At 40.3% G+C, this 21,526-nt stretch overlaps 3 protein-coding genes across 6 annotated transcripts; 2 read left to right on the top strand and 1 right to left on the bottom strand.

Annotated features, from left to right (window-relative positions):
* The first annotated feature begins 11 nt into the window (after nt 1-11).
* pcmtl (l-isoaspartyl protein carboxyl methyltransferase, like) lies at nt 12-3,297 on the top strand. 3 transcript variants are annotated; one of them, XM_041971472.1, is made up of 9 exons: nt 12-103; nt 436-571; nt 793-897; nt 1,448-1,479; nt 1,607-1,711; nt 1,899-2,019; nt 2,115-2,200; nt 2,455-2,624; nt 2,743-3,297. In XM_041971472.1, the coding sequence occupies exons 2-9, from the start codon at nt 454-456 to the stop codon at nt 2,777-2,779; spliced, it is 774 nt and encodes a 257-aa protein (XP_041827406.1). In that variant the 5' UTR covers nt 12-103; nt 436-453; the 3' UTR covers nt 2,780-3,297. The 3 variants fall into 3 exon arrangements, with proteins under 3 accessions (XP_041827406.1, XP_041827405.1, XP_041827407.1); XM_041971471.1 differs by having other exon boundaries at nt 44-103; nt 411-571; XM_041971473.1 differs by having other exon boundaries at nt 44-103; nt 411-571; nt 2,707-3,297.
* A 347-nt stretch (nt 3,298-3,644) lies between these two features.
* rpusd2 (RNA pseudouridine synthase domain containing 2) lies at nt 3,645-5,957 on the top strand. Its single transcript, XM_041971469.1, has 3 exons — nt 3,645-4,310; nt 4,416-4,712; nt 4,812-5,957. Exons 1-3 carry the CDS (start codon nt 3,687-3,689, stop codon nt 5,613-5,615), a joined length of 1,725 nt encoding a protein of 574 aa, XP_041827403.1. The 5' UTR covers nt 3,645-3,686; the 3' UTR covers nt 5,616-5,957.
* Nucleotides 5,958-6,609: 652 nt separating this feature from the next.
* On the bottom strand, nt 6,610-20,558 carry disp2 (dispatched homolog 2 (Drosophila)). Of its 2 annotated transcripts, XM_041971467.1 has the most exons (10): nt 20,319-20,558; nt 16,550-16,688; nt 16,078-16,343; nt 14,709-14,738; nt 14,490-14,613; nt 13,673-13,788; nt 13,152-13,267; nt 12,742-12,839; nt 12,389-12,547; nt 6,610-11,645 (listed from the first exon to the last, which is right to left on the bottom strand). In XM_041971467.1, the coding sequence occupies exons 1-10, from the start codon at nt 20,411-20,413 to the stop codon at nt 8,328-8,330; spliced, it is 4,461 nt and encodes a 1,486-aa protein (XP_041827401.1). In that variant the 5' UTR covers nt 20,414-20,558; the 3' UTR covers nt 6,610-8,327. The 2 variants fall into 2 exon arrangements, with proteins under 2 accessions (XP_041827401.1, XP_041827402.1); XM_041971468.1 differs by lacking the exons at nt 14,490-14,613; nt 14,709-14,738; nt 16,550-16,688; nt 20,319-20,558 and having other exon boundaries at nt 16,078-16,164.
* Between the last annotated feature and the right edge of the window lie 968 nt (nt 20,559-21,526).

Below are 21,526 nucleotides of genomic sequence, written 5' to 3'. Positions count from 1 at the left end.
GCTCTGTGGTACGATTCCGCACCTTATTGGCCAAGTACTGTGGCTAATGAAGAAGGGACCAGGAAGTGAGTATCACTTTAAAGTGACGGTGACCAACTACAAGGTAAACAAGCCCTACTGACCTCTGTTTAATTATTTTAATTAAGAAAAACTCTTTAAAGATAAATAAATAATCACTAGCAGCTGTAATATTTTTGCTTAAAGTAATGTCAGCTTGCTAACTTTGCTTTAAACATTTGATCTACATCAGCTCGTTGGCTAAGTGTCAAAATTGATTTGTAAAATAATTATATTCAGCTCAGTTTGCTTAGATGATTAACAGACCTATTATAAATTATCTTCCTAAGCACCACATAATGAATAGAGCTTGACCTTTAAATGCTTTAGTTACATGCGTGTCATGCTCTCAGGGTGGCAATCATCATGTCGCTGCAGGGAGATCCAGTGTAGGAAATGCGAGCGGCGTTGCGCCTGGCAGTTGTGGCAGTCCCTATGGGTGTGCTGCTGTCCCGGACCATGGCGTGGATGTCCAGTGGTAAAACACATCCAGAGCTCATCAGCAGACTAAGAGGTAATTTTTTAATATTAGGGACTGAATGCTTTGATATATGTGTGTCTTTTTGGTGACTGCAGCTACATGCTGCAGGGAACACAAGGTTAGAGTTTAGGATATGATCAGATAAAGTGACGTGACTCACAAACATGATTACAGACATTGGTATAAGGAATTAATCCTGTAAAATGATATAACTTGTTCAGACCCCTTTCATTATGTCTTATTTCTTCCTCCAGATCATGGCGTAATCCGCAATGACAGAGTGTTTGACGCCATGCTGGCCACTGACAGAGGGCTTTACACCAGAGAGTATCCTTATGCAGATGCTCCACAGACCATAGGTACTCAGTCCAAGCAATTCTTCTAAAGATCTTCTTTGATCAAAAGCAACATTAAAAATGCTCTATGACTGTGGTACATGTTATGTTATAGTGTCACCCGAACAGCTCTTATCCGTTGGGACATGCATGTGGTGCTTTTGTGGGTGTATGGGACATATTATTATTTGGATCCTGTGGGGTGCAGGTTGGGGCCACAATGGATAAGGGGGTTTGTAAGCCAAGTAAGCACCTTGGACTTTTTGTTGTACTCCATGAGTTGTTATTAAACAGTTTTGGAATGTAGTGGACTGCACTGTTCTGATAGTAGGACTATTGCTGTAGGAGGGGTTGATTGATAGTAAAATTTTGGGTGGATTTTATGTTTGTTTCTTTTTAACATTCATATAAATGACAGGACCACAGTTTTCCTAGCAAAACATTGCACAGTGAAAAAATAATAAGTATTATTGATTCACTTGGTGAACATGCTTGTATTTATTCATGTGGTGTAGATGTTTCATTTGCACGGATGTGTGCATTGACACAGCGTTATGGTCTTTGCGTATTACAGGCTACAGGGCGACCATCAGCGCACCACACATGGTGAGTAACAGACATCAAACTGTAATGTCAATAACTCAGATACAGTTGGAGGAAGTAAATAGTTCACTTGTGTAAATGCACATGATTTTACTTTTTTGTTCTTTCTTTCTTTTTTTTAACCTGACAGCATGCACATGCACTGGAGCTGTTAAGTGAAAAACTAACAGAAGGGGCATCTGCACTAGATGTTGGTTCAGGAAGTGGATACCTCACCGCCTGCTTTGCAAGAATGGTATGTTTCATCACTGGTCATGATTCCTTAAAATCTTAGGGGTCTGACTTGGGGTTTTGTTCTGTAGGTTAACTATGAAATATATAGTATGACTGAGTGAAACAAATGTTTTTTTTTTGTTTGTTTGTTTGTTTTTTGGTTGTTTATTTTTTTGTTTGTTTTGTTTTTTTTTTCCTGTTGTATATAGACAGGACCTAGTGGTACAGTGGTTGGCATTGAACACATAGATGAACTGGTTCAAAGGGCAATAAAAAATGTGCAAGCGGATGACCCAGAATTGCTGTCATCAGGACGTATCAGACTTGTAGGTGAGTCAGGAGTCAGCAAAGTCATACCTTTATAAAATATTTATGTTTCAACTGCACAGACTGAATGAATTGATTATACTTCCACCTGCTCACAGTGGGAGATGGAAGACTTGGCTACCCAGATGGAGCACCATATGATGCCATTCATGTCGGTGCAGCTGCAGCTACTGTTCCTAAGGCTGTAAGGATATTTGACTTCCACTCTTGTGAAAATTGAATATCTAAGGTCTGTAAACAAGGAACAGCAAGCTTAGATTGAGACAAGCTTGACTGTATCTGTAGCATAAACAGCGGCAGGGTGAATCTTAAAAGACTTGAATATTCAAAAATAACTTTGTCACATGCTTCAAGCTGTAAAGCACCTCCTGAACACAGTCTGAGTTTAGTTTTGGACTAGATAAGATACCATTGTTTTCTCTATGTCTCTTATGGAAGCTTTTGGAGCAGCTAAAACCAGGTGGGAGGTTGGTTCTCCCAGTGGGTCCTGAAGGTGGCAGTCAGGTGTTGGAACAGTATGATCGACAGAGTGACGGCACCTTCCTGAAGACAGCTTTGATGGGAGTAGTTTACGTCCCCCTGACTGACAAGAGGCACCAGTGGCCAGGGTAAGAAAACAACCTAAATCTTCACTTGCTGTACAAAAAAAATTAATGAGTCCTGTCAAACTGTCCTTCCTTGTTTCCCCAGAGGTGAGCTCTGATTGCAGTGTGGTTGCCCCCGCAGGAGGTGGCGCTGGTGCTGCATATCTGGGGCCCTGTAGTCCTCCTCTCTGAGCTCCTGTTTTCATGACCTGCTCCACTGGGTTGAAGCCTAGCAACGTACTAGGAGGCCCTTGCTCTGTTTGCTTGAACAGAATGTCTTCCTAGAGAGCTACAACAATGAGTGACAGAATAAGTGACCACTGGTCTACTAATTACTGTTTTCACTGAATCCCTGGAGACAGTTAGAGTGATGTGAATGTTTGAAGAAAAAAAGTACAGTGTTGTTTATAAGGAAGCATGTAAAGTTTAACCATGTTTTATTTCATTTTTGAAAAGCACCAGTATGCAATGTTAGCAGTGCTTGTATGGAATCTAGATGAATGGTAAATTTGCTATTAAACTTGTGGGAATGTTTGGATACAACTGGAATAACACTGAGACAAGTTGAAGTAGAAACCACTAAAATCTAGAATGTGTTATGTTTGACAGAGGAAGATATACCCAAAACCCAAGGCATTTTTAAAGTGTACAAATATTGTGAGTAAATTAGATTTATTAATAAAGTCAATTAAATGAACTGATTGATCTCGTACTTTACATGCTTTACTGGAAATTAGCACATTGTAAATGACAAGTTTTTCATTTATTTAATATTTTATACTGAACGTCATTACAAAGGGAACTGGGAACAGGCAGAGGCAGGGTATACCCTGGACAGGTCTCCAGTCTATCACAGGGCCATTAGTAAGACATAATTACGCAAATATTACCTGCAAAAAGGAACGTTTTTATTTTATTATCAATATTTACTCAGTTGTGAATGGGAAAAAATGCCAAAATAATTAATAAATTGAAGTATTTAAACAGGAGCTCACGATTGGAACTACAAATATCGCATACAGGACTACACATTCACGTCATCACTACGCACCATTTCCGACGAGGACCCCTTGTTTAGCTAAAGCAATGCACGTGAAAGCATCGGCACAAATTTCATTGTCTTTCTTCTTGGATAAGACAGATATAAAAGGTATAGCTGGTATTATTTTGTCGTATAACCTTAATAATTTTTTGCGCCGTTCTTTTAATCATTTAAGGTATCAGCACAGCAGCCTGACAATGGAACAAGCAGTTACCACCACAGAAAAACCGGAGGACATAAACACCCCGGTATCAGTGAGGGATACCACGGCGACAGAGGCAGTAAAAGATGTTAAACGCAAAAACGACGAAGCGGACGGACTGGAGAAAAATACCAGAGTGAAAAGGCAAAGAGGAGCGGGAGGAAAGAAGCTTCGTCCCGGCGAGAGATACATCCCACCACCGCAAAAACGCAACCCGGGTGTTAGCTTTAACCAGGAGCATTTCAGTGAGACGTCCTACTATTTCGAGGGCGGGCTGCGTAAGGTGTACCCATATTTCTTTGACTTCAAAACCTACTGCAAAGGTCGATGGGTTGGGAAGAGGCTTCTGGAGGTGTTTGAGAAGGAGTTCAGAGCTGAATCCATAGAGTATTATCAGAAGGCGACCAGAGAGGGCCGCATCCGGCTCAACGACACCCCTGTGGAGGACCTGTCTGTTGTGCTCAAGGTCAGTATTATTAGTTTGAATCAGTTTATGCTTCTTGCAAGAGAGGATCACACTGGTGTGAAACTCTATTTTAAAGCTGACATGATTTGATGTGATCCTTTGTAGAATAATGATCATATGAGGAACACTGTGCATCGCCATGAGCCACCTGTAGCTGCCACACCTCTGGAGGTTCTGGTGGATGATGGTGAAGTGCTTGTAGTTGACAAGCCGGCCTCCATCCCTGTCCACCCCTGTGGACGTTTCCGCCACAACACAGTAATTTTCATTCTGGGCAAAGAGCGAGGCATCTCTGAGCTTCACACCGTCCACAGGCTGGACAGGCTAACCTCTGGAGTCCTGCTGTTTGCCAGGACACTGGAGACATCAAAGAAACTGGACCAGTTGGTGCGCGACAGACAAGTACGTTCAGGCTTGTTTAGAAATATTGTCATACTTCTGACTAATACAAAAGTTTGAATTGGTTAAATAGAAATGTAATTACATTTTCTCTTGTTTCAGCTTGAAAAGGAGTATGTGTGTCGAGTAGAGGGGGAATTCCCTGAAGGGGAGCTCATCTGTGAGGAGCCTATCCTGGTTGTGTCCTTTAAAATCGGGCTTTGCCGAGTTCACCCAAAGGGAAAGGAGTGCCGAACTGTTTTCCAGAGGCTAAGCTTTAATGGAAAAACAAGTGTTGTCCGCTGCTTGCCCCTGACCGGCCGCACCCACCAGATCAGGGTTCACCTTCAGTACTTGGGCTTTCCAATCCTCAATGATCCCATCTATGGTTCCTCAGCTTGGGGTCCTCATAGAGGAAAGGGCGGGCTTGTGGGGAAGAGTGATGAGGATCTTCTGCAGGCCTTGGTAGAAGAACATCGCTCTCAGGAAAATTTACTCCTCTTAGACATTATGGATGATTGCATTGGGGTTACACATGAGCCAGAGAAGAAGGGAGCATCTAAGAAAATGGACAGGCCAGATTGTTCCTCTGAGCCTAACAAGACCAGCGAAAGTGGTCAGGATCAAGACAACAAGCTAGACAGCACTGAGGGGGTAAATGTGAATAGTAACACCACCTTTGAAAAATGTCAGGATACTATACCAATCAAATCAAGTGGAAATCAAACCAAATCGACCAACTCTACTCAAGAAACTGCTCCTTGGACTCGAGACCACCTATGTAGTGAATGTAAAATAGTGCGAACAGACCCCACAGAGAAAGAACTCATCATGTATCTCCATGCCTTACGATACAAAGGGCCAGACTTTGAATATTCCACCCGTTTACCCAGCTGGGCCAAAGAGGACTGGGTGGAGGCTGAGTAGAGCTGACCGGCGTTAGTATTTAACATGTCTCTGACCAGAAATCCTTTAAACAATTTTATTTTAAAGCCTTCCAAATTTGCTGTGATGCTTTTTGTTTCTCAACAGTTCTTCAGTAAAATTTCAACAGGTGGCAGAAAATGCCTTGTTTTGCTAGTTAATTTAAGTTTAATTTTAATTTCATCCTCGAAGCCTGCAAAACAACAAAGATTTGAAATAAATTCAGAGACAGCTTGCATGAAAATAAATGTTTTATTTAATTTCTGGAAAATGAATCATAGGTATATGCAATGTTGGTGATGACTTTAATTTTTTTTTTTGCGATTAAAGAAAGCCTGTGGTTGATCTCGTTGCATCTATAAGGCAGGTTATTATGCTTACTGATATAAAATGAAGGAATCCTGAGATAAAAATCTTCTTTTGGGAAGGTAATCATGTTGAACATCTATCACTGCTACGTCTACACCTCTTTCATATTTCACATCATATGAAAGACCACAAAAACCTTAATTTTATGTTGCACAAAACACAGTTTCTTCATAAATAGAAACAACCCTTTGACAGATAATTGGCACGTGCTCCTTGTATTCTGAATGCTCAGCTGGACAGAGCAAGTGGATGAAACATGTCAGCTTTGGGATGGAGTGTGGGGCAAGACTTTATACATTAATTTCAGGCAGTTTCTGAAGAATCTGGTCAAGACATTAACTGTTGTAACACACTTGTAATAGCAAACGAGAAATTTTTCATGTCTCCACATTGTCAGGAGATGAGGGATTACTACACAAAATACTCCGGAGTTAAGACATGATGCTAAAAGTACACTCCATAAGTCAGTGTTTTCTTTATAACATGTAGAGAACAAAATGCTGCATTTAGCATGGCAAGTGGTGAACAAAACCACAGACTCATTCAAAATAACTGTTTTTGCATTTATAGCCATATTATTTATATATATATTTGCCTCCTCTTTTCACACATGGTCTCATTCAGACATTTCCCAGACTTCCTGACATCCTTGATTGTTGTAGTCTACACCTAAATGTTCCAAATGCGTTTTAACGTTTAGTGTTATATCTGTTTTAGAAACCAGTTTCTGCACAGACAGGGCACACAGTAGGTAAACATTACATTTATGGCAATGTCACTAAATTGCACAGAACAACTTTCAGCTTGACAGTAAAACATGAAAAGTTGGCCATGACACCACAAATGACACACTAGTTCTAAGTGCAAGGTTCTAATTTTATAAGTCTTGGTCACAAAGAATAAACTATACATATTATTACAAGTGAGTGCAAAACAAGCTGATCGTACTCAGATGGGCTCCAGATGTGGTAGTGATTGATTCATGTGTATGAACTTGATGTGGCGCCACACAAACAAAGCAGCTTGCACTTTACATGTTAGATTTATGCTTTACGTTTTAGTCAATTCACACCAATCCTTCAAGGAACTTTGCTAAAATCCAGAGGCTATATTCCACTACTCATCTTTTTAAGTTTGTCCCTCTGAGCTAAATCTGACCTTTTAGTTCTTTTCAGTCTTCCAATGGAGTGAATTTAAAATTGCTCTGAACATCCAATTAAGCCCAAAGGTAATTTGCAACTGAACAGCTGTTGCTAATATAAGTGAGCTGAACAAAATATAAGAAACACTTTCAAAGTCCTCATAAAAATGACTAACACGGTGCTATTTTCTACTGCATATTTAGGATTCACTTGTAAAAACAGAAGTTAATTGGATCCAGAATGAATGTACGCCCTCATCTGCAGGATAAGTTGTGCACATTTTGAAATAGTCTCCAGAAAACCTACAAAATTACTTTATTTTTTTATTTTTTAATTTTTGGGTCTGATACTGATGTAAAAATAACACCAAATGCAAGACAGGTAACACAGAAGTACACCACCAAGTATGACTTCAAAAACACACACGAAGCAATAGCTTTAAGCATTAATTGATGATCATATAGAAACTTGTCAGATGAATTTCAGCTTGTGAATTTTGGTAAAGAACAAAAATAAAAAAGTAGTTTCAAGGGACAAATGTTAAAATCTTCCATTTTAAAAAAAATATTTGAAAAATAGGCTTAGGATTTTTCAGGGTTCCATTAACTGAATAAAAGGTTTCACATGTTTTTTATTGTATGACACAGAATGGGGAAGGTTAGGGGAAGAGGTATACACTGACCCAAGTCCATAATAAGACAGCTTATTCAAGACTTCCAGCACGGAGGACAGAGTTCACGCTGTATCTGCTAAAATTCTCGTCGGTGCAGAGTGTTCAGGTTCAGAAGATAAAAAGTCCCAGGCACAAAGTTATCTCTGCAGGCAGCAGGTGCAGTTAGTGATGGTTTTTATGTTGATGGCTTTAATTCAAGGTGGTTAAAAGTTGTGATTGATGTAAAGCTTTCACTGTCCTCTACTTGGGTGAAACAGTCATGCTTTAATGTGACTTTTTCTGAAGAAACACTCATGCTCTAACCTCAGTTGTAACAGACACTGAGACAACTTTAACAGCAACATCAGACAAACATGCAGTCTCGTGTTACATTTGCTGTTGCCTTATTTTTCCTTTCAGTATTATGCAAGTGTAATAGTTTGTTTTTTTTTATAATCGATATTTACTGTAATAAATACTGAGATTTATTTTTTCTTGATCAGTTAAGATCAATAATTCCACAGTGACTGCAAAATATGCCCATAGCATTGCTCAGCATGTGTCTTCCTGTTGTCCGTCTCGCTTTATCCAAACATCGGGTAAATCTGGCTTACTGTTGGGCAAAATGACTATTTCTTCACTCCGGCTGGTGCGATCCTTACCACAAGTCTCGTAAACTGTTTCTTTCAGCGAGAGCCGAAGTGTATCTCTCCTTCCATTGAGGTGTCCTGGTTGTAGCTGAACCTCTGTCTCTTTTTCTTGTTGTTGTGGATTTGAAGGCCCCGCTTCGATGTCACTGAGGCATGTTTCACAGGAGTCCTCCAGACCCTCGCAGGAGCTCTGAGAATAGGAGGAGAGGTGTCTTTTAAGGTGAGAATGACCCTCCTTTGTTGTATTTTCCTCTTTGCAGAGAGATGGCTGGTCACTGGTCTCCATTGTGTGGCTGATGATAGTCTCCTCTATGCTTGATGTTGAGGAGTAAGATGTATTGCTCCATGGCTTCACAATAACTGACTGACCCCTGCAGGTTTTACACAGCAGCTTGTCTGTAGGTACATCTTCTTGCACCAGGCTTACTGGCCGAAGCGTGTTTTCTCTGTAAGGAGATGAAGTCTGGAGGGCCGGTGGTGGTTGGCAGATCTGATGACTGCACATCTCTTCGCCCTCCCTATCCGTGCTATTCTTGCCCACATCTCCACCACAGTACTCAATCTCATCTGAGAGCACAGAGGGTCGGTTGGAAAGTTTACTGGTGCAGGTGCTGTTCTCAAAGCTGTCACTCAGGCGGTACGCCAATGGTTGTAGCTCATACTGTTCTGCCCTTTGGTTCACTCCACCTCCTCCCCCTCCAGTGTGTTTCTGCTTGTGCTGGTGGTTGGGGTAGAGGCAACCACCTGCTTCTTTGTCATAACTCCTCCTCATTCTAGATCTGCCAAAGGTTCCGTTAGCAGCTGAGGTTGATGAGGAAGCTGGCTCAGAGCAAGAAGTCAGTATGCCATCTGTCTGCTCAGAAAAGCATGACAGCGTGATTGCACCACAGTTTTTCTGGGGTCCAAAAAAACAACACATTGACTGGAAGAAAAAGGTTGCAAATCCACAAGCGATACATTTCACTAAAAATAAAAAAATCCCAAGTCTTCTAAAATGCAGGGCCGTGGCCGGTAACATGACAATTCCTATAAAGAAAAACGCACCAGAAACTATAGCCACAGGACATCCCATCCTTTTAGTGGCGTGTGCGACTTTTCCAATTTTGTCTGAATGAGGAGCTAAGCTGTAGGATATGCAGTAGTTAGCAATAAAGTCAACAGACAAACCTGCAGCTGAAGATATAAACAGAGCCTCGATGCCATTCAGCTGCCACTCAAGCAGTACAAGGAGGCCGATAGTGACAAACACACTCCCCCCTGCAGCCACAGTAGCATATATGCTCAGTGGAATATTCCAGGTGGTTAAGAGAAGAAAAACAAATGTCAGAGCTACTGAGAAGCCAGCTACTACCAAAGTCTCAGAGCTTAAAGACTGTTGCAGATCAAAAAGAGAGAGCGGACTGATGAACCAGCCATTTTCCAGCCCTTTTGGTGCTCCTAATATTTCTTTGTTAAACCATGTTAGGATTTCTCTGTAAAAAGAATTGGTCCTGGTGAAGTTGAAGCTGTAGAGGTATGTAGTTCTGAATGCCAACACGAGGGCAGCGATCCTGCCATCTGGCTGGAAGTACAGACCTCCACTGTGTCCCAGATGGCCCTCAGCATACCTCTCCGCCAGCATCATACTGAGGCAGTTCTCAAAAACACTGGGAGGGTAGGGGAAAGGGATGTCGTTACAGCAGAAATGAAGGGCATCATCACTTTCTGAGCACCGTCTGACAGAAAGCCAGTGCACTAACTGCTCCACAAGACAGATGTTGTCAGTTATGTTATCTATATCCTCAGGTGACGGAGGGGAATAAAAGCTTTGGTTCTGGACATGTCCGCATAGATCCCTCAACCAAACCTGAGCCTCAGGTTTGCTCATGTTAAAGTTAGGATCAAGAACTAAAGAGCCATTGCTGTTTGGGTTAAAATGATCCCCATTATCAATTGGCTTGACACCCCAAACAAGCATTAATGTAACAGGCTTATCCTCTCCATTTCTCTGTCTCTCAAACATAAACATATGACGGTACTCGGCGTCGTATCTCTCAAATGGGTGACTGGAGCGAAAAAGCTGGGTGACCTGGCTGCCAAGAGTGGGCAGCTTCATGCCAGGGTCGATGCAAGCCATATATGTGCCACCAGCTGCAAGTACAGCAAACCAGCACACCCAGATATACCGAAACTTTACCACTCCACAAGGCAGGATTTTCAGAAACAATAAATTAGAAGTGTCTGTGAGACCCCGTTTTAGTTCTCTCAGCTTCTGCACCACACTGAAGAGGCATCGCTTGCGTGAACTTGTATCCCAGAAGCCGCCTGGGTTTTTGGAGCAGCAGGGCTTCCATCCTTGCACAGCTGCAGAGGTAGAGGGCATCTTTCTGTATCGCTCACCCAAGATAAAGCAGCATGGCAGCCACACCAATGCAAACAGTGAGCTGATTAAAGAGGCAGTCCCAAGATACACAGAGAAACATCTGATTGCTGTGATGCTGCTGAGATAGCCAGAAAAAAATGCTGCACTGGAGGTCAACCCTGAGGCTAAAATCAAATAGCCAACTTCCTGCAAAGCTCTATTTACTCTCTTCTCCAGGGAGGACGAGGGGTTTTGTGTTAGCTGCAGATTCCAGAAGTCAGCAAAAATGAAAACTTGATTGGAGCAACTTCCTAAGAGAATGAGAGCTGCTGAGAGGTTGACCACAGGAAAGAAAGTCAGGCGAAATGCTACTTTGTAGAAAAAGTAGGAGGCTAGGAGTGAGCCTGTGATTGCAAGTACAGATAATGCTACTTTAAAGAAAGAGTGGAGATACAAAGTCATAGTGAGCAGAAGGGATACAACAGCCAGGACAGGGTATACTAAATCTCTGGCCAAGTAGTATTTGAACAAAGTCTTCTTGATGCCAAAGTCTATGCCAGTAATAGTTGTATTATTGGAAGTCAGATCCCTGCCTTCAAGATTATTCATGTATATCTCCATCATGTGCTCTCCTTTGTCAACAGGTAGGAAGAGAAGGCTGTACTTCAGCGTTGGGATTTGATATTCGACAGTCTGCGGGCCAAGAAAGTCCTTGTCCACTAGGAAGTGCAGGATTTGGAAAACGATGCGGGATTGTTTGCAGCGGGAGGGAACAGAGGCACAGCTGCCATGTTTGGGTCTCTCAGCACAGCCTTCAACTAGGTGTCCTTCATGATAATGCAGAGCACATTTCCGGAGAAGGTTTAACGACTCAGACACCTGGTGAATGAAAGATAATGGAAATTAGACACTACAGCAGAGTTAAGCTATAGTAAAATATCTGCTCAAAGTAATCCCCCCACATTTCCTTTATGATATGGGAAACGTGTTGTTTAGCAGAAAATTAAATTAGATTAGTATGATTTCTATACCTACATGGCAGTTTGCCACTTTAAAGGACAGAAATAACCCAGCACATAAAAACCTGTTAGATGCTGTGAGAATGAGAGCTGGTTAATGTGATAATTACTGAGCATTAGGGATGCTGGTAGGTGATTTTTAGACAGAGCCAGTGGTGTAAGCTATACACCTAACAGATACTTATGACAGTAGAATCAGTTTTCATAACTACAGAGAAAGTATATAAAAGAACTGAATTACAGCATTTCTTTAAATAATGCAAAACAAAACAAAATTTGGAAACTGATGCCATGATTTACTGGCATCACAGTTCATTAAACCCTGACACCAAGGGACCCATAAAACCTTAGATAGATTGATGTTAATTAACTGCTGACAAGGATTCAAGCAGACTCTTTCCAAACTTTCAAAGCAGGCTACGATTTCCAAGGTAAACAGTTATTTTGCTGTTTGAAAATTGTCCATTATGAAACATGACAAAATGACCCCATCAATGTATAATTTACAAAGAAACAACAACAAAAATAACGGCTTCAATAACTGCTAGAATCTGACCTAATTTGGTTATAGTCATTTTCCAGATGAAAAGAAAGATGCAGTACCTGCTGTGATGTAAGGTTGAGGCAGCAGGAGGCATTAGAGAGGACCGCCAAGTAATTCCCCAGAGACCAGCTCGGACAACAGCCGCTTCTGAACATTCCCTCTGCTTCTGCTCTCACATGCCGCTGGCACAAGTCCTGGAACTTGGCTTGGGAGCAAATCTGATTCACACAGCAGAAAAGTTTTTTGGTTTTTTTTTAACTTGAGCCCAATTTTGAAACCATTTCATTAGAGCAATTAATCTCACATAAGTAATGTACAGTGTTTTAGTGGAATAGACACTAATGACACAGGAGGGTAAAAGGAAGTAGCAAACGGTTAAAGAAAGGTGAGGAATGAGTGAATCAGAGTGTACCCTGGATTGCTCCATCTCACACATGGTGTGGATCGCCTTCAGGCTCCACAGACTAGCCGAGTTTTCTGATCGAAACACCAACTGGGCCAAACGCTCGCCTGCATGTTGAGAGGCAGATGGGTGCAGCATGCAAGATTAAGAAGTGGAGAAGGTCAGAAATAATCAAGTTCTTGTAAAAATGTACTGTGGTGTAATTGCAAAAAGATAAAAGCAAATGACATCTGTGCAGAACAATTTTAATATAATAAGACTAAATATCTTATTTTTAATGGTATGGTAAAATTTATTATTATTATTATTATTATTTAAATAATTCCCACTATCAGTTTATTATAAGTTTTGGGACTTAGAAAACAGTTCTGTGAATGACTTGTTTATCAAAAGAGTTTAGCTGACCGGGAGTTACTCACCTGGAGTATCACACAGGAAGGTGTCTGTAGAGGAGTGTGTAGCCAGCATCCTCTTACTACGAGCTCTGGAGGCATCTCGACTGCCATTACTGTTTCTGCTGACAATAACTCCAGATCTAAAACAGGTAAATACATATTTACAAAACCCGATTGAACATTTGACAAATAAATGTAAAGTGAAATCTAACTATTTATTCGTCAAATATAAAGTCAGTTGAATAAGCTATAAGTTCAAGTGATAGTGTTTTTTAAATATTGCAGACCTTTGAGCAAAGGCTAACTAAATGTTTCAAACATGCCATAATAGTGTGATTTCTGCATTCCAATAACATCTAAAACATACTGTGGGGTGGTGTTTAAGAAAGATATTAATTGCTCCAGCAAAACCTCAAGCTTTTTAAAATTCTTTAGGGAACATACAGTATCCCCTGCATTACTCCTGATATCTATGCCTGTGTCTGTGCAGTGCCAGTAGGGCACTCTCCCAAGACACACTCTGCATTATAGTGAATCTCTCTGACCTTTTATTAAGCTGGGGTGGTAAAGGAGACAGAGTTTTCCCTGGGCCAGTGTTTTCCTGCAGCTTGAGCAAGCTGGACAGACGGACTCCAATGTAAGTACCCCGCGGCTTGAAACCCTTAGGAAACAGGACACACACACACACAGAGAGAGATTCACACTCAAGCAAACATCAAAGCTAATTACAGAGAATGAACACCAATGCCAAGCAACCCACTGCAGCAGCCTGAATTCATCAGCATCATTTATAATGTCTAATGTTGTCTAAACGCCCATACACACACACCCTCTCTTTCCAGTGGAAAAAAACAGCATAATCAAATGATTTTCCCATTTAAAGTAGTTCAGATTAGTCTTTAATGATGTAGTGATATTTTTTTTAATCATTTCTTAATCAGGATTTCTCAGAAAGCTTGCATCTCTGTCAAGATAAGATTTATCTGTTTCAGATGACAGCCAGTGTGAGCAAATTCAGAGTGGCTCAGTGAATATGAACTGAGAACTAAAGTAAATGGATCTGTCTGAGCTCGTGAGTCATTAAGGAAATTGTAATTAACACAGCCTAAGGTAGAGACTGAGGTTTGCACTGTAGGTCTGACAGGAGGTGGCAGGAGAGATACAGCAAGTGACATTTTAGGATTAAAATCTTGGAGATTTCTTTTCTATGGGTTTGTTTGTGTGCTTGTTTTATTCGTGTGGTGTTAAAAGACATCTCTTTAACTGCCTCCTTTTTAGGAACTAAAAAGTTTCAGATTATGGTTACCCCTGGTTTGCTAAACTGGTAATTAACACCACCCTCTGTGGGTGTTTGTTACCCACCAGCAGTGGATCAGAGAAGTCTGGAAGAGGACCAATGAACAATCCAGCCAGTGAGCATCCCAGCAGCAGGATGGCACAACCCAGCAGGACTGCTAATGGAAAGTCAACTATCACCTGGGTATAACTACCAACCAGAAACCATAGAAGAAGAAGCATTCAGTTAAATAAATTAAATAAAATTATTCAATTTAATGACAGAAAATAAGTCTCAGTACTTACTTTCTAAGGATGCAGTAAAGTCCTCCATCTCTGTCAACAATAAAACATTATTATGTTCAAAAGACATTTTAAAAATGAAACAACAATATCAGTTTCCATAGAAATAGCTTGACTTTTAGTCAAATTTCCGAATTAACTTTACAGTCATAAACTTTAACATGACACAGCATTACACATCGCCATCAGATAATCATCTTAAATTAGCACACGAGACAAGTGGACACAGCTGGCTTGACTTTGTTAGACTGTAACAGAATCCTGTTGCCAGCAGCATTAAAGCTCACTACACATCACATCTTGTTTGATGAGCTCAAACAAAAACAGTTCGTTAGTTCACTGGGAGCACAAGTGTAACTAAAAAGCTATATGCCACAAAAACTATTAAAAATTTTATAAGATATAAATCTTTTGTGTGTTAATTTATTATAACTTTTATTTAACAAATAAAAGTTAAAAGAAAAACTCATTTAAATCTGATGGAAGAAAAAATAGCCGACACAATCAAGAACAGATTAGCTGGTAACAGGTGAGGGTGTCAGGATTGGGTATATAAGGAGCATCCGACCAAGGCTTAGACTTTTCAAGCAAGGATGAGTTGTGGCTCACTACTTTGTGCCAAACTCAGTCATAGAATCATTGGTCATTTAGAAAAAAAATCTTAGTGCAAGATTGTAAACAACTTTGATCTTTCTACATCTGGAGTGCAGAATAATGTAAAAAGATTGAAGTAGTTTGGAGAAATGGGGGATGTGAGTGAACTTAAGACTCTAAGGCAGAATTGCAAGAGAAAGTGTCATGGAACTATGGTCAAGATGGCTACATGGGGTCAGGAATTCCTTGGAAAATACTTTTACTCAAAGCAGTCCACCACTGCATCCAGAAATGTAACCTGAAAATCAATTTAGACAAGAAGGAGGATTCCAAAGGCATGGAATTCTTTGGGAAACTAATTCGTCTCAGATGCTCACTTCTACTGCTTTTGGGAAAAACCTGTTGTCTGTATTTTGTGCAAAAGCTGAAAACACAATTCAGGTATCTGTGATGGCATCATTGGTGGTGCATCGTGCCCATAGCACTAATGACTTGCATGCATGTACCACTGATGCACATACATAGAGATTAGATGATGCCATGAGATGATGTCTTTTCTTGGGAGGGAAAAGTTAGTTCACCCAGATAATGCTAGACCTCATTCTGCATGACTAACAATAGCATGGCTTCATAGACTGACAGTGTCTATGACGCTAGCTACAGATGGCCTGCTTGCAGTTCTGATCTGATCTGTCGCTTACTTAACAGAATGATGCATAATGAAAAAGAAAAGCAGACCACGTGCCACTGTACACTGTCTGTATACTCTTTAACACACCTTACTGTCACCACATGTCGCTGCTTTGGTTTCTGTGCACCGCTTTCATTTGACCCATGCAGCCAGTGACATCTCACCGCCTTGTGACAGGATGCCTGATGGGCGGAGCTACAGCTGTGTCCCACTTTCACCAGTACACCTCCTTCGGCATGACGCCCGATTGTATCGCAGCCGGCGTGAGGTTTGATTGGCCTCTGATGACTGCAGTGGGGACATTTTCGGGGCTGTGATGAATCATAGTCTCCAGGCTGAAGACACTGGGGCACCTAGAGGAAGAATAAAGATATACACAGCCAATTATACTAAATAAAAAGTGGGTATATCATCCATTGCTCTCAAGGATTTTGGTATCATTCAGGTCTTTTGAGCAACACAATTACTATATTTGCCACTGCCTGCAAAATCCAGCTCCTATTTTAATGGGTCCCCATATATCTGTGCTGAACAGCAGTGCAGTCACACTCAGGCTTACTTGGTGATAAAGCTGAAAGGAGGAAGAAGGTCTGCCAAGGCTGCTGCAGCTGTCACATAGCTCCTCTCCAGACTGGATGACTGTCAACTGTGCTTCGGCAGAGCTGTCAGGAGGGCACAGAGAAACCACCGGGATCTCACTGAGGAGAGAAGAGAAATATAAAAAAATGTAAATGTTATAAGAGGAGGGAAGGTGTGATTGGCAGAGGTGTGACAGTGGGAGAAGCAGCAAAGGAGCAAAATTTTTAAAGCTTTGTAAATGCTGACTGACATCTCAGTTTCTACACTGTAATTCTTGGCTCAGCTTCTTTTCATACTTAGGGGAAAATTGAACAGCCGAACAGAAGTAATAAGGTAAGGAATGGATTTCTGGGCTCCTGACATTAAGAGAGCCAGTTTAAACAGAAGGGAGGACGAAGGAGGATGAAAACAGAAAGGGAGATTTGGGGACTATTTTCACATCGTGGTACCATGTCAACAACTTTTAGAGGAGTAGCCGTCTGTTCAGGATAGATAGCACAAGAGTCTGATGTGATGACTTACAGAGTAATTGCTGTTCAGGAGAACCGTGAAGTTTTTCCTCTCACATTTCTGTAATATGTTTTGCTTTATTTAAACTTGGTAAATATGAACAGCATGGCTCTGTGGTAGATGGTGTTAGGCTGTAGGTCTACTATTCTGGTCCAAATTAAAATATCTTAACAACTAGACAGATATAAAATCAAGTACAAGAATTTATGATTCCCAAAAGATTAGTCCAATTAACTTTGTTGATCCACAGATTTTTTTTTTTTACTTGCACCACACTGAGGTTCATATTTGGGAGGGAAATGCTGAGAAACTACTGGGTAAATTGCAGAAAATTCAGACATTAAGCTCAGAACAAATTACTGTGAAACAACAGAAAAAAATATATCCTCAGTATTAAAAACATTACTGTAATCTTCAGCTGTATTTATCACATGATAAATTAACATTGTAAAAGGGATGAATAAACCTACTAAACATGAGTAAGTAGGATTTCCCAGCAGACCAACTTCAAGAGGTGGAGAGTATTGAATTTCCCGAGGGAGTTATCCTAAGGGATTAATAAAGTCTAAAGTCTAAGTCTATTCTGGACAGATTACCAGTCCATCAGAAAGCTATCACAGAGATGTAGACAACTATGCAAGACAGAGGCGTATACAATCACTAATTAACCACACGTACAGTCCATGTATCTCAAGTTTCAAAGGAAAGAGGAACATCTGGAGAAAACCAAAGCAGGCACCAGGAAAAAATTCAAACTCCATACAGAGGTTAAAACCATCTACTTTCCATGGCACCGCTCAACGCTCAAATTTGCAAACTACAGTTTGTTTGTTTTTCCACTTGTAAGCTCTGACCGGTGTAGAGGCAGACACAAACACAGGCAGCAGTTAGAGAAGTTTTAATCCTGCGTGGTCAGAGGATAAAAGTGTCTGCTAAATAACTAGAGTAGAACAGAATAGAAAACAAGACTACACAATCACTAGGGTGAACTGATGGTATAAGTAGCAATGTGGACAGGTTGTTCATGAGACTGATGATGATTGATCACAGGTGCCATCCAAAATGGCAGAGGCAGATGAATCAGGGGTATTGTAGCCGGAACCGGTGATCAGTAGACAGGGGAAGATGAGTGCACTGGTGGAGGAGGTGCAGGTATGACACCACTCTCATTTTAAAGCTATGTTTTCCACATTTGATATGTATCATGCTGGGAAAACTTTTCCATCTAATTTCTGTCATATTAAACCAATTCAAACCATCACTTTCAAATCATTAAATGCCTTGTTTATGCACCCTTAATAGGTTCTATATTAAACTACTTCAATGATCTGCTGTTGCACAGATCTTTCACTTAAGAAATCATGTTTAGAATCCCAATTTTTGTCCAAATATACAGAAAGGGGGAAAAAAAATACTGGACCCAATGTGATATAAATGAATGTGTCTCAGCAAAGCAGTCTGTGTTGTCTGCCACATGCTTGTTTTTCCAAAGCAGTCTGAATGCAACCACACTTCCTGTCTTGTGGCCATGGCAACAGAGTAAGTCAAACAGAGCCTAAGTGACCTCACACAGTTTCATCCTGTAATCATGCACACAGATGATGAGTAGTCTGCTAAATTGGTAGCATAATGTACATTAGCAGAGCTGGTTAATGGTGAAGCTCTGAACCACAAAGTTTGTTTTTGTGCTACAATAAAACTATAATAAGATCTAAATAATAAATAGACCAAAATGTGCTCAGCAGCTCTTATTTTTAGTTTCTGTGTGCTGCAGTGAGCAATTAAACACACAAAAGTTATTACTGCCAAATACTTAGTCTTTTTTTTCCATAAATTAATGAACTCTGTTTATGGCTCCATTGTGGCTTAAAATTGACATTACATTACTGTTGGTATAAATTATGTAATCTACTGGCTACAGGGAACTAATTTTTATGTTCAAGCCTGATTTTGTTGTAAATGATGATCACATACAAGGGGAGCAATTTACGGAATTCATCAATTTTTATTGCAGAATAGAAAAATGTATTCAGGAAGGTTTTCACCAGGCTGTTCCTGACACCCAGAGGCAAAAACAATACACTAACAAAGCACAATGACAACAAAATGTCCATAAGTGTTCAGGTGGTGGAGCAGTTTGTCAACCAATCACCTGTGCCAAAGTTTCCTTGGGCAACTAAACTTAAAGTAGTTCCATGTGGTAGTTTGGCATAATACGCAGCGCGCATGTATGAGTAAAGAGAAAACCATCCATAAACCTGTACAGCAAAGTGGACATAGTCATGAAATGTCAACAAGAGCTGAATAAAATTCTTATTTGTATAATTTATCATCACTACTATACAGCTGCAGACCAACATTTCATTTGCATGTTACTCTAAGCTAAGTTCAGTTAGCTACAAAATTAGATTTGAGATTCTGCTTTGGGTAGGAAGAGAAAGCAAGAGAGGAGTCAAAAATGTGGCCTGTTGCAGAGGTAAAAAAAAAAGGGGGGGGAAGGGGGGGCTTTTACAGATGTTTAGAGCTCTGCTTACATGACTAAAACCTCTCTGCCATTTGATATATATATATATATATATATATATATATATATATATATATATATATATATATATATTTACACATGCTGGGCTGCTGGTGGAAAAAAAATGAGTAACATCATTAACCCAGAGATCTGGCTCAACCAAAGCAGGGTGATGACACTGAACAGGTCTCAGTGTCATTTCTGCTCTATGCAGTCTGTCAAAGGCAAAGACAGAAAAGCACAAAGCTTATTTAAATTAAACTTGACTCTGTTTGTCCTCCTAACATACACAGATAATCTACCATTATATTTAACTTTTCCTTTTATTCCTTAATATAAATTTTTAAAACTAAGCTGACAAAATCTGGTGGGCGTTCATCTGTTTTTTTTTATCAGTGTACAAAACATGAATCCTAACATAATGAAAAATTAATGAGATCATGGCGTTGAAATAGGAATGATGGTGAATTAAAAACAAAATAAGAGATTTTTTTTAAACTGTATAGAATTTTATAGTTCACAACATAACCTGCTCGACTGTGAAGCTGCTGCTGACTGATACTCTCAGCGACCCGGAGGGTAAAACACATTCACATTTACGGCTACTGTTAAAAAAAAAATCTGTTTTTTTCTTCTGCTTTTTTTCTTCTTCTTCTTCTAGATTGGTGTCACTGTAAACTAACGATAAATCCAGGGTCCAAAACAAATAACCTACCTTTGGCAAGCCTGCTGAATGTCCCTTTCATCTACAGGAGAATCGTCCATCACTATCGCATCCGTGCTTTCTCCTATTCTCGAGCAAGCATCCATCTTCCTCCTGATTCGCCTTTGACATGCACTATTTCCTGCTCAGCTTCCAGTCATTTTAGTCAAGGTTAACCAAAGAACTTATATCTCATCTGCGTAAAGTGATTCCACGAGGATCAGCGGTACGGGCTTGTTTCTGGGGCTGTTACTACAGAGCAACACCGGGGCTGTTTGGGTTAATCTGCCTCGAGCTGCGCTCTGATTGGTGGAGCCGCTCTGATGCTGAGGACGGTGCGAGGTCGCTGTCCAACCGGCCGCGGTGCTGGAGCCGCGGCTGGAGAATGAGTAGTAGTTCGCATACCTGCGGAACTGGTGCGGCCAAGAGCAACAGACACAGATTAGTTATCTTCATGAGGATATATTGACTGGAAGGGATGTTGCGCTCAACTAAAATAACTAATCTGAGACTTCCAGCTGCTGAGCACAGTGGCTGATATTAGTTACTCAAGTCAATCCTGGTGGTCAAATCAGGTGAAATCCACTCCTCCTAATTCATTTTATTTGAAGTCTGTCAACCAATGAGGAGTAGTGCATTTGTCATTTGACTGAATAAAAGCAGATTTATTATACTCACCCCTTTAGAAGTGTCAAATACTCCCTAATAAAAAGAAGGAATTAAAAGAAGTCAAACTTGGTCTATTCTTTACATTCCATTGACAATAATTAGATACACTTTAATGCTGGTGCACTGTTATAACTTACTGCAATTGCCTTAATAAAGGGGACTAATTTGGTTTTTCTGATAGGCTTCCAGACTTACAGACCCATCATTAAACTACTCAGAACAAACTTTGGGTTGGCTTGGGATCAGAAAAACAACCCAAAACTGATCAACAAATTATTATCATCAACAAAGCAAACCTAACAAAGCTTTAAAGTATACAACTTTGTGAAGTTACTAAAAATATAAATGAAATTAGAAAATTAAAAACATTAAAGTCAGAAAACAAATTCAATTAGAGCATTTTTCAAGTGCTAAAACACTATTTTTGAAATATGCTCTCACTTCCTCACATCTTTGAACACTAAAACCATAATTCAAACTGCTTTCACAAAACCTCTGACAGTTGCTGCAAAATTTAACTACCACCTTAAAACAGTTTTATCTGCACTCAA

This window comes from Melanotaenia boesemani, chromosome 20 (genome assembly GCF_017639745.1).
Source record: "Melanotaenia boesemani isolate fMelBoe1 chromosome 20, fMelBoe1.pri, whole genome shotgun sequence".
NCBI lineage: Eukaryota > Metazoa > Chordata > Actinopteri > Atheriniformes > Melanotaeniidae > Melanotaenia > Melanotaenia boesemani.
The sequence above is the reverse complement of the archived record's forward strand: the minus strand, read 5'-3'. Positions and strand labels throughout refer to the sequence as shown.